Here is a 15,867-nt window from a genome sequence, read left to right on the forward strand (position 1 = left end):
TCAGAATAAACATGTCAACAGAGACTCTTAAGGCTGCCTGATTTTACCAGTCCTGTAGGAATTTATCTGAAGAGAATTTTCTTCCCGTCCGACTTCATACTGTTTAAACATCAAGATCTCTCCAATCAGGCCCCACAACGACCACCATCAACTAAAATGTTTTCCTATTAATGCTTTTAATGAAAATCAATGCTTAGCCCATGGGATTTTTTTTAATCTACCATTGTTTAGATATTTACATTTACAACTACTCCCGTGAAGGCTCACGTCAGAGACCAGCTGATCCCAGGGAATTACCCAGGAAAGATGGGTGTGTAATAATTTAGTCTTAAATCTGGATAGTTCACTATTGGGTAAGACTTCTCTTGGCTGCATAACTGTGAAGGAGAAAATGAATGTGGAATGATGTTAACACCTCCAGGGTCAGTAACACAGTTAGGACTTAAACACAGGCCTGACACCAAAGCCCATGCAGCTATATTTTTTCCAAAAGTAGACTATGAACTGCCTACATTACAATTATTAGGTATGCTTATCAAAAATAGAGATTTCGGGGTCTCACCGAAGAACCACAGAATCTCTGGAGGTGGATAGCAGCCTTTGTATACTTACCAAGTGCCCTATGATTGTTAACACACATTGTACAGGGCCAGACAGCCTCCCAGTGCTGCAGGAGAATTACAGTGCACAAAACATGGGGGGAGTGCAGGAGTGGGGTGCACAGGACTCTGATGTTTCTGCTGTAATCACTGAGCAATTACAGGGTTTCAGAGATGACCCAGGTGGCCTTGGCATGTTCACGATGGGGCCAGAAAAGGACTTTCTGTTGTCTGTGGCCACATGGATGTGAAGTTTGCACTGTTCACAAGTTTCCATAGAGAATTTGGTGCATGGGGTGAGAAAAGGGTGGAGGTGGGAATGGAATAAAATGAGAAAGTGAATTTGACGATTTGATTGGGGGAAGTCAAAAGGCTCATTGCAGGGCCCAGCCTAGGGCTGATCAAAAAACAATGAGGCCGGAGAAAGGAAGGGAACTTGCCCCAGTCCTCACCTGTTTTCCTCGGGCTTCTATGGTTGTTGCCGTCCGGTGGTTAATTACAGCATTCCCTGTTGTATAAATGCTTAGCAGCAACCTATTAAAACAAAAACAAAAACTCTTCCGTGAGGGTTAAACATTTCTTCTTCTAAAACAGTCTATCCAAAATACTCACAGCTGACAATCCAGCTAACCAGTTCACTCACCATATTCTATAGGAAGCTCCAAGGCCAGCGCATGAGGAGGGAACTGACCACAGTGCTCAGGGCTAGAAGTACCATTTATTTGAAAAGAACTCGCTCTCCAATCCGTGGACCATTACTCCTCCAGGCTTGCATTCGGGTGATTCTGAGATGGGTATGTTTTTCTTCCCCAGTCTCAGGAGGCCCAGGTGCTGAAGCAGTTGGCAGAGAAGAGGGAACACGAGCGAGAAGTCCTCCAGAAGGCTCTGGAGGAGAACAACAACTTCAGCAAAATGGCGGAGGAGAAGCTGATCCTGAAAATGGAACAAATTAAGGAAAACCGTGAGGCTAATCTAGCTGCTATCATTGAACGTCTGCAGGAAAAGGTAATCATAACCGAGTCCTGAGCAGGTGCATGCATTCATGTGCAACACAGCCAGATGGATTCTCAAATGCCCAGGCACCAGAGACATAACCTGCTGCAGGTGCAGAGGACAGCCGAGCCCATGGGCAGGGTCTCCCGGGGGTCTGTGTTGCCTTGGTGGGCAACATGGTTGAGAATGGGAGTGCCACTCAAAGCTGGAATTCTGTCACATTTTCCAGAGGGAGGCTGAGTCCTGCTTTTCAAATGTATAAAAGGCTTCAGTATAAATCTTAAGAATCCATCTACTGGAAAATTTTAAATTGGAAATACTAAATATTTCATCCAAATAGTAATGAATTACAATAATCTATGGTAAAATAATAGATTGAATACTTGGTCTAATGTTTAATTCATATGTATTATTACCTACATAAATATTTTGGTCAAAATATATTTGGACATATTTCCACACATTCGGAAAAATATATTTGTCAGAAAAAGACAGAATATTTATGAACGGTGGGAAGCCCATTCATTCCATGTAGGAAAATCTACGTGGAAAACTAGCAGGGGGTGTTCATTTCCTCAAGATTTGATATCCTGGTGCCTTTCTTCTCACCAACCTGAACATACACCCACTCCCATCAGTCAGGATGAGCAGTGCTGGAGACCCTCTGGAAATTGTCCTGTCAGAACCACTGTATCTTTAATTCAGGATGATTGTGACTCAACCTTCACCACTCACCCAAGGCTCTAAAAAAAAGTCAAGTGGTGTTTCTAGGAATGGGACATGCTGATCTTAAGCCAGGATTCTCAATTACACGTTTAATATCCAGTGCAAGATTTACATCAATCCAGGGCAATTCAGGAGAATTACTGTATTTGAAATTACCCATAGGCACGGCATATCCTTCTTGATTTCAGTTGTAAAATAGTTCATAAAAGTTGCATATTTAGCTAGTATTTACAGAAGTGTTGGACTTTAATGGGCAATTAAGTTTTGTGTGTGTATCTACCGCCACCCATCCCCCCAGCCCTGGGCAGCTCCTTTTTTCTCTCTTTCCACTCTTACCTGGGATCGACCTCCTCCCCCTCGTCATACAGACACACACACAGACAAGCACGCGTGCACTCATACAGTTGGTCCTGGAGATAATCAACCTGTGGAATGCTTAATATTCCTGACATCAGGCTGCAGAATCTCTGGGGTGGGGATGGGGGTGGGAGGGGATCAAGGCATCCATATATTTTTTAAACTCTCTAGATTATTCCAGTATTCCAGTATCTAGCCAGATTTGTGGCCTGTTCTGATGTAAATCTCAGCTGACAGCATCTCATCCTGTGCTGAATAATGCAGCCCACATAATTTTTCGGGCCACATACACAACACAACAGAAGCTCTCCTGGAATCTGCCACATCAAGATGACTACTACTGAAATGATACCTGTTCGTTAATCATGAGGCCAACCGTTTTGACACCCTCGTTGGCCCTGTCAATTAGCCAAGAGATGTGACACAATTCCACGTGAGCTTTGGCAGCAACCTGCCTACTGTCCCGCCCTCAGTCCCTCTCCTCCTCAAATGAAAGAATTGAGCATTTGAGCAGAGCATGGGGAAATGTCCTTAGATGGTGATGGGTCACAATTTGGACTGAGAGGAAGGTGTCCTTTGATGGAGGCTATGATGGTATTCTCGGCATCATTTGCTGCTGAATTCCCACAGACCTCTGGGAATCCCAGCCATGTTAGCACAAAACCTTTAGCTGAAACTGTAAGCCTAAAGCAAAAGCAATCCCGGTTGCCCTTTAGAATCTACTGAAGAGCTTCTTTAAAATGATGTCATTGTCTGGGCAGAACCCAGAGATGGGCATTATTTTTAAAGCTTAGCCAGAGTTGAGAACCACTGAGCCAAAGGCTTCTTAAATAGGTTGTGTTATGCTGTCATAATTATATTTAAGTATTTTTTATCTTGGTTCTGTAAAAGTCTTCTTTCTTCCTTCAAACAGTAATGTTACACTCTTTTTCAAGTTTCCATTTCTGTTTCCATAGCACTTCATCTCAACACTCCAGCTTATTATATAGAAAAGAATCAAATGAGGGGGGTGTGGGCAGAAGGATGCCTGTGCCACAGAGACCTACATTAGGCTCATCTGTTTCTGTCACTCAAATTGAGTGCTGTAAATAGTCATACCCAGGACTTAAAAAGGAGCTTCAGGTGGTGTTCAGGGATGAGAGAAGTCAAAAAACCAGACTTCCTTGACAACTCCTTTACCTTACCCAACCACAAAGTCCAGAAATTAGACCCTGTTTCAATGTAATTGATATTTTCACCTCTAACAATAGAGAAAAGATCAAGTGAAAACATTATAGTTATTATTTTAGTTAAAGTAGTATCACATAATATGATGTAGCTTAAAATGATTTTTTTAAAATTTTTTTTCTTAAGAGAGTCAGACTCTGATTCTTGCCCTAAGAGATGATTTTGATGATAAATAACTCTACAGATAAAGATTTTCAACCATTATCAATTTCCATCCACTTGCAACCTTTCATTCTTCTCATCTGACTATGTTTTTCTGTCCTTATGATTCACAAATGCCATTTGTGTAACTATTTCCTATGGGATATGTCTGGAAAATGAATCATGAGAGGAAAAAGATGATTATAACTAGCCTTTACTGATTTCTCACTGTAGGCCAGGCACATTTAACCCAAACAACAATGCTGAAAGGAAATATTGTTATCATCCTCATTTCACATCTAAGGAACCTGGTCCTTAGGGAGGTTAAGCCATTTGGCCAGGATCACAAAGCTAAGTAGTAGATCATGGAGTCTCAGTTTGAACCTATGTTCGAACCCGTGTCTCTTTGACTCCAAACTTGCATGCTAGGCTCAAGCTGTAACTTTGTCATTCACAACACACTGCAGAGTAAGCAGGCTTGGCAGCAGCATGGAAGTTTATACTCCTCCATGACCAGTGTCATCTTCATGTATGAAAATGCACTTTCCTGCACGCCCAGCCACTCCTGACCCCTCTTTGGTATTGGAATTGCATAGTTATTAGTGAAAAGAAGGATTCTGATGATGTCGATTTGCATTTAAATAGACTTACATACCAGAATTTCATGCATTGATACCCTAATTTATCTAGTTCAAGCTGCTTTTTTACATTTGCTATCTAGTGAAGTGAAGGGAATATTAAAAGGTAAGGGGAAAAAAAGAAAAAAAGAAAAGATATCAGATGTCTTGGCTTCCAGTACAGAAATATCTCTAATCATATTTTCTCAGAGAATCAGAATGTTTTCTAAAACCACCTCTCATACATTTTTGCATATCAAAGGAACAGTTGCATATAATGCTAAAACACTATTTATTACACAATATTGATGGGAGGCCGGGGCTAAACTGCAGGGAGCATCCTAAATTTAGATCTGCTTCAGTCTGTCCAGCCCAGTGTGTCTGACAGTGGCTGGCAAATATTAGAAGCTCAAAAACGAAATGAATATTATCAATGATAGACTTGACTCTGAATCATAGCTGCTTCAGTGACTAGTAATTGCCAACAGTTTACTAGTAAGAAAAACAGACTCTTCTGAAAATTACATGTCTCCTCCATATCTGCCTCTGATTCTCCCACATTTTTATATAAGGTTACATTACAATTTCATGAATATGTATTTGACGAATTGAATGTAAAATTTTCAAATAATAGATTTACTGAAATACTTGAAAATCAACACTATTTTTCCTTTTTTTCATGTTATCTGAAGCTCAAAGGTTATAATTGTTCTTTCCAACAGCAAAAATCCATTTCTTTACAACTAATTTTGAGTTGACGAAATAGTGTGCTCCAAGGTAGCCTACTTATTATAATGTTTCCTGTTACATTATAAATTTGAGTTCATATGAATCTTTAGATTTGAGGCTGGCTTTTTCCTAGCAGAGTGATGGTCTGGACTTTTTCTCAATTTTTGTCGGATCTCAGCTCTTACTGATTAGTTTCTTTCTGCATGAGGAAAACATTTTGCGGCATCTTTTTTCTCATAATAGCATAACAAAAAGAAAGGAAGAGAGCTGTCCATGCTGGTTCCCCAGGGACATTACCAACCAGGACATGATTTCTCTATACACGTTTTTCCCTTTCTTTTCATGGCTTTTTATATAGACAAAAAGCTCATTTAAAGCAATTAAATAAAATTGCTTTTAAATTCTTTCTTGGGAGTCAAACTCCTGCTTACTCTAATTCTGTATCGTTGAAGGAATGCCTTGGATGTGCCTTTTTCTCCCAGAATCTGCATTTGAAAAGACACATTTTTCCACACAACTATTAAATTTTCTCCTCACGCTCTCATTGGGGTTGCACAGCAGTGGTTAAGAGGGGGTGCTGTAGAGCCAGGTTCCCAGGGTTGATTTCAGCTCTGCTGCTTGTTAGTCATGTGCTCTTGGGCAAGCAACTTAGCCTTTCTGTGCCTCAGTTTCTGCATCTGTAAAATGGGAACCATCATAGAGCCTCCAAACCACAGGACTGTTATGAGGATCGAGGGAGTTAATACAGGTAAAGTCTGTGCTTGTGTAGAACTGGTATATATTAAGTGCCTAATAAATGCTTAATATTATAAAGAAACTATAAGCAAAGACTCATTTCTGCTTATAGGTTTAATGATAAGATTTCCTTTATAGCTGGTCAAGGTCATTGCCCCTGAACTAAAGGAATCTATATAGAGAGCCACAAGAAATTTCTGGAGCTACAGAGGGGGGAAATAGCAATAAAAAATTCTAAAGAGAAAAATAAATAATACTAAGAGTAACTGGCATTTTTCAACTTCAGTTTAACAAATTCTGACTTTGCACCTATGATAGGCAAGACTGTGTGCTTGTAATCACTCGATGCAAAACCATGAACTCAAAATACCATTTCACCTTTCCTCCAGCAGCTCCCCTCCTGAGAAAGTTTAGTTCCCAAACCAAGTGCAGTGTCTCAGTTCCTTGTGTCAATAAGCATCCGATCATGGGCCCTGCACCTGGAACAGAAGTGAGAAAATACAGCCCTGGCCCTCAGTGAGCTTCTGTGTAAGCACCTGCCTGGCAGAGCAGATGAGACAAGAACAGAAACGCCCAGAGTATAAGCTAGAATTTTATTTTTTGACCTTTTACGGCTGCCACATAAAAGGGAAGATTTATACAGGTTTTCAATTGGAAAGTGAGATCACTTTGAGTTTTCAGTTTCAAAAAAAAAAATCCTAATGGAGAAAGACAACTGCTAGAGGGATTAAAGAGTAAATTTACTCTCCTGACAGGTGGAGATGGAAGACTAGGGAACTTAAGCATTGAAACTGCATGAAAAGGCAATTCTGTTGAACTGAAGCATCATGTAGCTGGAGAAGGGTGGAGAGTAAGCCTAGAAAGATCATTCGGACTCATCAAAGGCGTCGACTAATGGATTAAGAACTTAGGAAGTGCATAAAAAGTCCTCTTTCTGCATCTAATCCCCCCCCCAGAGTGTCCACTGGCAATTATCAAACCTTTAAAATGTGAGGGAAATAGACAAACACCATTAAAAATGATAGAGAAAACAATACAATATTTTATTGCTATTCTCTGGATTTATACAGTAGACCTAAGAGTCAAAAACTAATCATAGGACCTTTAGGTCATCGTTTTAATCAAATGCAGTGATAACATTTTTTTAGACACTATTCATCTTCTATTATCTTCTGTAATGTGACCCTAAATGTTTTCCTTTCTTTTGAAATGAGACTACCTCTTAAAGGTAGACACCAAACTGGGTTACCTCCAGCTGAGCACATAGGATGCAAAGGAGTGGATGAGCCCTCATGGTTTTCCATGGACCAGACGAGGCTGGTGATGTTTCTTCTCACTTCCATGTTTTTCAGGAGAGGCATGCCGCGGAGGTGCGCAGGAACAAGGAACTCCAGGTTGAACTGTCCGGCTGAAGCCACGGAGGGTATGGCCCGCCCCACCATTAGTAAATCCCCCTGCCTATATTATAATGGATCATGCGGTATCAGTATGGGAAATGTATGACATGGTTTAAAAAGAACTCATTATAAAAAAAAAAAAAAAACAGAATCAAAAATAAAAAAAAAATCAATGCGGTCTCTTGGCAGAATGTTTTGCTTGATGTTTAAAAAAATACCTTGGATCTTATTTTGTAAATACTTACATTTTTGTTAAAAAATACGAGTATTGCATTATGCAAGTTATTTCATAATCTTACATGTCCTGTAACAGGCTTTTGATGTCGTGTCTTTCCACTCAAATGAATTTGCTAGGTCTGTTCTTTTTAAAGCCCTCATGTCTAACTCCATTCCCTGCCCTTTTCATTCCAACGGAAAAATGAGGTCAGTAGACAGTCTTTGGTGCTAGAAACCCACCATTGCCTAATGACCTAGACAGCTTTGTAATCTCTGAACTTGACTGAGACCACACCTAGATCACAGGTATTACAACTCCACACGATCCACCACATTTGTTTGCTCATAATCTACTGCCTAGAAACTACAAAACCAGGCTAAGAAAAACCACTACTCCTAGCATTTACTTCCGCTTCTACTGGGTTATGTGCTACAAATGTGCTTTGGCTGTAGAAAGGGATGGACGAAAAGACAGATCTGAGATCAATCTGGGTAGAAGCAAAAAGCTGAACCTTTTCAAGTGCGGAACACAGATCCAAACCCCAGTGGTTCAAGCAGCCGCGAAATCGCTCTTCATGAAGTGGGCTTAATTCTCTAGTTTCAGTTCTTTTGATGGAATGAATTACTGTGTCAGGTGGCTTATTTGTGGATGCCATGATTGCTGATGTTCATTTTTAAGCTCTTACCTATAGAACAAGTACATAATGCTACTGAATATTTTTCCACTTGGAAACTGTGAGCTGGTTGTTGCATTAAAACACACGCACAAAGTCAAAAACACTGCGGACTTTCACGTAAGCTGGTCTTTCTTCCCCAGTGTGAGGCGATCTTGCCTATTATTTTAAAAAAAAAAATCACGCCATCTGTTGAGGGCTGATGCCACTAAAGGGGCTAGGCAGGGCATTTGTGCCAACTACGAGAATCACCAGACACCCACCATCAGTACCTATCGCAGTTTTGAAGTCGTTTCTCCCCCAACTCCCAACTCCTGAAGGTTGCTGCCTGCATATTTACTCTTCATTAGTGCTATTTTCCTGTATGTCATTGTGAGCAAGCTGTGATTAATAAAGAATTGGAGTTCTGTGAACTAATACAGGTTTGGTCTGTTCTCTCGCCCTTCCATGCGTCTGACGCTACAGTTCAGGTTTTAAAAGGGTGGCCATGGGATAAGACAGTCTCCTAAGCAAAGAGACAATAATTCGAGTTTGAAGGAAACCAGGGTTTCCTGCTGATTCACTTCCCTTCTGGATCAGCGGGAACCATGGCTTTTCTCACTCCCTCTGACAGGCCCACACAGCGGGAGAGGTTTTCAATCTGTTCCCCTTAAAAACATTCAAGGTGGAAGGAGATACCACGGATTGGGACCAGTCATTCTGCAGAAGACAGCCCCCTTCCAAGCGCTTGGATGGTTCCTGGCATCACCTCATAGCTCCCATGTGGCCAGAGGACATGTTCCCCAGCCTGCTAAAATGTGATTTCCCTGCCATACTGCTGAATTTTGCGCTGCCAATGAAGCTACTGCACACATGGGCACAGCAGGGTCCTGTCAATGACCCAGATGGACCCTGCAGGACCGAAGGAACCACAGCCAGTTTTAGCAGAAAATCATAAATAATTGAAACCGCACAGATTTATGAATAAGTAAACTGGGCCATCGTCCATGGGAGTGCTAACAAGCCAAGTGTGGGGTGGGGGCCACCTGGCCCCGATCTTCAGCATCCTTTATTTGTGGGACCCTGGCATTGCACCCATTGCCACACATCCTTAGAAACATGAGTTCTGTGATCTTCCTTTGGGAAGCCAGTCAGAGCTTCCGATTAGCTGCATTTTCACTCTGATTTTTATATAACTGAGTTCAGAAAACATTACTTGCTGGGCTTCTACTGAGCCAGATCCTGTGATTAAGCCCTGGAAATATGAAGATGAATCACCACCAGCAGCTCACAGGCTCGTAACTTCTCTCAGCCCAGAACTGGTCAGTCCTTGCAGCATATGGAGGAGAAACACAAAATTTCTCTGAAGCTTTCTGAAATATCAGAAATAAGTCAACACACTTCTCATACTCTTTTGTGGGTCCCTAAACTGGAACTGCTGATCAGTCCAACTGCCTCATCTCAAAGGTGATGAAACTACGGCCCAGAGAGGGGTAAGCGGTTTTGCTCCAGGTCACAACACCCACTTGTCATCATTACTCTCCTTACTTGTGATCAGTAGATCAGCCCCAAATCTCACCACACCGGTGAGAATGGGTTATGTCTGTGGACATCCCTAGACCAGTGGTCCTCACATTTTGGCATGCTTCAGGGTCATCTGGGGGGCTTGTGAAAAACAGGACGCTGAGCCCCAGCCTCAGAGTTTCTGATTCCTGAGGTCTGTGTAGAAGCTTGGGGATGTGCCTCCTACCACGCTCCCAGGTAACACTGATGATGCACTGATGCTGTCTGTCTGCAAGCTCACTCGAGCAGCCCCACTGCAGTGAAATGGACCCAGGTGTGGAGCTTCCTGGTGGCGGCCACACCGAGGGTAACTGTGTCAGTCAGGGCACCTTTCCATTGAGGGTGGAGCATGAAATGAAACGCATTCAATCTTACTCAAAACAAGTGGGACACAAAAGAATTCAAGAAGAAAAAGATGAACAACTCCACTTGCAGGACAATGAAACAATAGAAAAAAAGCACTTCGGGGCTGGGTTAGGGCTAAGAGACTGGTTAGTTCAGGGAACCAATGATCCTGCATCTCTAACACAACATGAAAGGCTCACTGGAGGAAGCAGGATATATTTCCCCACCCCACCAATGTTGGGTTTGACCCTTGGCCAATAGAATAATAATGGATTTGCCATGAGTAAAGGCTTTAACTTAGCGAAGATTTCCATTTCTATGATCTGTCCTGGGAATCTGTCCTGGAGGAGCTGCTGTTAGGAGGAGAATGTGGACATGAGCAGACCTGAACCCAGTCATAAGCCTGGAGCCAAGCCCAGCGGACCCACAGTCTGAAACAGAAAAAAGTATGCAAGAAAAGTGAATATTTATGGTCATGAGCCACCAAGATTTAACATGGTTTGTTAACACAGCATTGTAAGGTGATTAATATAATGTCTGAGGAGACTACTGATGAGGTTAGATGAGCTAATGTAAAGGATTTTGCACAGCACCTGGAGTGTAGGAAATATGCAATAATTATTCACTATTAACATATGTCACACCGTATTATGTTTTGTTTGCTTAGCCGTTTCTCTCATTTAACCATAAGCTTCTCCAAGACACAGTGTCTTTGTCTAATGTATTGCTGAATCCCAAGTATTTAGCACGGATTCAGTACACACACACACACACACATACACACAAATGAACAAAATGAACTGGTGAATTCAAATGAGAAAAATTCTTAGCACAGTGCTTGGCACATGTAGGCACTTAATTAATATTAGTTCCCATCTTCTTTCCTTCCTCTATAGTCTGATAATGTCTTCTTGGTTTTAAATTATTTGAGCTTGAAATTAAGCTTGATGTCTGCAAAGGGCCATTGGAGATGATCAGAAAAATAAACTTCTGCAAAAAACGGAAAACTTTCTAACATCTAACCATAGAGAAAAACAGAATAAAATTACTTGGAGGCAGCCCTTGATGAGGAATTTCATGGCAACACTTTCAGCAACGCACCATCAAGCCAATACTGGTCCCAACAGATCACATCACCTGGGCCGCTGACTCTGCTCGTGAGTCTTATCCCTTAAGTCGGCAGCCAGTCCAGGTCACTGAAGCCTGAGGTTCCCATTTGTTCCTGAGGAAATGGAGTCTAACCGGACTAGACTCTTTTCCGAAATGGGAAAGGACAGCACCCGCACGGTTCTTAGGGTTTGGTAACAAATAAATCCCTGGCATTTATACGCTGAATACTGTACCCACATTGTCTCCTTTCAACCTTAAATTTCCCATGTAAACAATGTCTTTCCCAATGGAAATTCCCAGTGGAAACAATGGCTTCCCCTCTCTCCTCTGAGGATTCCGCTTCCCCTGTTAGCTTCTCATTGAATGTATTGTTTGTCACTTTTAGGTCATTCTAACTGCTCCCTAAAACACCCACTTTTTTTTTATTGGAGTATAGTTGATTTACAATGTTTCAAGTGTACAGCAAAGTGATTCAGTTACACATACATATATTCTTTTTCAGATTATTTTCTATTATAGGTTACTGTAAGATATTGAATATAGTTCCTTGTGCTTTACAGTAGGGCCTTGTTGTTTATCTATTTTATATCTAGTAGTGTTTATCTCTTAATCCCAAATTCCTAATTTATCCCTCCACCCCTCTCCCCTTTAGTAACCTTTGGTTTGCTTTCTATGTCTGTGAGTCTACTTCTGTTTTGTAAGTAAGTTCATTTGTCTTTTAGATTCATTTTTTTCAGATTCCACATATAAAGGATATTGTATGATACTTGTCTTTCTCCGTCTGACTTACTTCACTTAGTCTGATAACCTCTAGGTCCATCCATGTTGCTGCAAATGGCATCATTTCATTCTTTTCTATGGCTGAGTAGTATATATACATACATATGCCACAGATTCTTTATCCAGTCATCTGTCAATGGGCATTTAGGTTGCTTCCATGTCTTGGCCATTGTAATTAATGCTGCTCTGAACATTGGAGTGCATGTATTTTTTCAAATTAGAGTCTTCTCCAGATCAATGCCCAGGAGTGGGATTGCTGGATTATATGGCAACTCTATTTTCAGTTTTTTAAGGAACCCCCATACTGTTCTCCATAGTGGCTGCACCAGTTTACATTCCCACCAACAGTGTAGGAGGGCCCCCTTTTCTCCACAGCCTCTCCAGCATCTGTTATTTGTAGTCAAATGCCTACTCTAGAACCTTATGTCACCAGACTATCCAGCCTCTTGTCTTCATTGTTGGGGTTCACCGGCAACCCCCAGGTCACATTCTCATATTTGTCTGATGTTTAGTTCTTGGATCACTGTCACTCTCTTCAACTCTGTTTCTGTATTAATAATAATAATATCCGCATGGATGAAGCTTCCACATTCTGCTCTGAGTTCCTTGACGTCCCTTTCTCTGGTGATCTTGCTTCTCTGCTTCTCCTCAGTCACTCAGTCTCCTGGTTGTTCCCTAGACCTTATCGTTATCAGTAATAATAATCTTTCCACTATTTCCATTCCATCATCCCACTCTTTGATCACTGTCTCCGTCTTTCCAGCCGAATCCCTTTGGTACCTTGACTCCTAGTCTTCAATCACATGGAGACCCCAGTTTGTTGATAGAACTTTACAGATTCCTCGCCCACCTCAGTCATTCCTCCCCTCCTTACCAGCTTATTTTCCAGGGGAAATTATTGCAGTTTCTCCCTTATACATCTCTGCAACTCCCTCCCTTAGTGCCTCATTCTCAGTTGGCCAAACCCATTACCCTACTCTCCATCTAGTCCATGTCTGTACCCATGCAGATGAATACAGCTGTAAAAAATCTCACAGCTGTTCTCACTGGTCTTTCTTTAAATTCATGAACATGAGCTCCAAGGCAGCCCTTAATTTTTCCCAGAAATCATACTTCAGTTCTCTAGTTTTATTCTTATGCTCGCTTAAAACCTCCTCAAACTTCTAACACCTCCCCCTCTATCCTCACACTCAGCTTATGAGCCTCCTTCACTGAGCAAATAAAGTAATTAGAAGATAATTTCCAAGACTCCCACCAACCTATCCATCCACCTCCCACCCTTATGTTCTGCCTTCCTGTCTGTTACTACAGATGAGCGTTCCAAAGCCAGTCTTCCATTCGTGCACTGGATCCCACCTCCTCTCACACACTCAGATAGATTGCTCCAGGAATTCTCTCCCATTTCATCATTTTTTCTTTCCACAGCATCAGCATAAAGACATGCTATTATTTCCCCCACTAAAAACAATTCTATTCCATTTTTCCCACCAACTACTGACCAATTGTGCTAAGTTCTTAAATTTTCAGGTCCTCCAGAAGCTGCAATAAAAACTAGAAAGGTCTTGCAGTGCAGTGAAATTCACTCTCAAGTAATTTATTTATTTAAAAAAAAAAAACACCTCTAGAATTTCAACTAGTCTCCACAAAGAGAAAAACATGTAAGGAAAATTACTGCAAAGTGGGTTTTGCTCTATCTATGAGTTTACGGGAAAATCCTACCCTACGAATAAACCAAAAGATAATTTCCATGGCCACACACCCGGAACAGAGCTCCTGAACTTTTCATAGGGGTCCATTTCTAGGCGTGATATCCAAGTTTCAAGGGGTTTTTCTCTACTCATTTCACAGTTGAAATCTTATGAAATGTAGGTTACATCTAAACAAATTAGCGGTCTAGGTCTTTCAATGGCGTATATAATGAAGACATTACAGAATGAGAAGTGCATCAAACAAAGAACAAAGAACAAAGGTAGGACTTGATTAATTCAACCGGCACAACACCTGGCCCATGATAAACATGGGAGGAAACTCTGCACAATCTGTAGAATTCACTGCAGCAGACTCAGCTCACTGTCCTCTGGTAACAAGCCCTACTGTTCACTGAGTCATTCAGCCAACATTCACTGCAGGTCCACCGTGGAGTTCACACAATCCGAGAAAACTGTCACATTCATTCTCCATCTTTTGCTCTTTCTTCTATTCACAGACATGTGCCCATTCCCTTCACTTATTTTCTACTTCCATCAACCACCCTCATGATTGTCCTTCTCCGCCGGCTCTCACTGATTCGTCCTTGCCTTCAGCACTTACCGAGTGACTACCGCACACCAGGCCCTTCATTTATAAATGAACAGACAACCAGGTCCTCACCTCCGAGGCCATCCAGAATGATCCTCCTAGAAGACAAAGGTAGTCGCCTCCTGCTCTGACAATGGCGGCCCATTGCCCACTGGATGGCCTTGAACATGGTGCCCTCTGACATCACTGAATCGATCATCACAGCTCATACCCGCTATGCCCTTTGTCAGGTCCATGCTTTTGCGCATGCTGTTCTCTCTATGGGCTACCTGCCTCCTTCTGCAGCTCCCGCACCCACTGGTTCCTTTAGGAACCTGTCTGGAATACGTCTCCATCCCTTCCCACTTGCCGCTGTTGGCCAGCTCTCCTCTCTGATGTTATGTCCAGTTCCTCTTACTCCCTGCGTTGGCTCCTCTCAACAATCATCACATTGCAGTTGAAATGAGTTCTTTGTGTTTTACCCACCTACCCCCAAAACATTACTGATGGATGATTAAGTGCCAAATACTTGGCCAGGTGCTAACTATTGAGCAAAATACATGAGATTCTTGCTTTCAGGGATCTGACGTGATTGTGCGGGGAGTGTGATGACACACAGGTATAAATGTACATATGCGCACATTCATCCAACTTGGGGAAATTACCATGACATGTTGAGAGTCATGCTCTGTTAGAATCCAGGGATAAATAAGAGGAAGTTGTCCAAAAATTCTTACCTGAGGTGGTAGCAAATGCCTGGCACAGAGTAGGTGCTCAATAAATGCTTCCTTACCTGTCAAGCTGAACAAGTAAGCTTGCACTGGAATTCTGAAAGTGTTCACGGGATTGATGATGGTGTCAATAACATGGTGGAGGAGGGAAGACAGTAGGGAAAGAAGTTGCGTGTGTGTGTGTGTGTGTGTGTGTGTGTGTGAGAGAGAGAGAGAGAGAGAGAGAGAGAGAGAGAGAGAGAGAGGTTCTCAGATACCCTCAAGCTAGGATGTGTCGCCTTTGGATTGTTTTGTTTCCCTTTCTGGAGGAAAGGTGAGATCTTTTTGGACCACCAGGGGGCAATGTCTGACCAAATGTGACGGCAACTCTTCTGATCCAGGAAATCATTTCGTTCAGGGACTCTCTCTTGTCTGCCCCATTTGTGAAGAAATAGAGGAACCGGACATAAGCTATTCATTCCTTTCCTGTTACTAATAAAAGACATACTCCTTGAAGATGACAAATACTGTAATTGGATTAAAATGTATCAAGACGGAAGAAAAAAAGAGGCGTTTCATATTCATAATTCTCTGATTATCCTTGTCTGATGGACCAGATCTCTACTTCCTAATCATTTATAATTTTCATCACTCAGTGATGGGGCACAGCAGGTATTAATATCGAGTGAGAA

At 41.9% G+C, this 15,867-nt stretch overlaps 1 protein-coding gene across 1 annotated transcript in view; it reads left to right on the top strand.

The window, feature by feature from the left end:
* STMN2 (stathmin 2) overlaps positions 1–8,830 on the top strand; it is a 41,766-nt gene extending 32,936 nt beyond the window's left edge. The window contains exons 4-5 of the mRNA XM_010979401.3: positions 1,413–1,604; positions 7,477–8,830. Of these exons, the coding sequence (XP_010977703.1) occupies positions 1,413–1,604; positions 7,477–7,536 (252 nt within the window). The 3' untranslated portion in view covers positions 7,537–8,830. The remainder of the gene's footprint in view (positions 1–1,412; positions 1,605–7,476) is intronic.
* Positions 8,831–15,867: the final 7,037 nt, after the last annotated feature.

This window comes from Camelus dromedarius, chromosome 30, assembly GCF_036321535.1.
Source record: "Camelus dromedarius isolate mCamDro1 chromosome 30, mCamDro1.pat, whole genome shotgun sequence".
Taxonomy (NCBI): Eukaryota; Metazoa; Chordata; class Mammalia; order Artiodactyla; family Camelidae; genus Camelus; species Camelus dromedarius.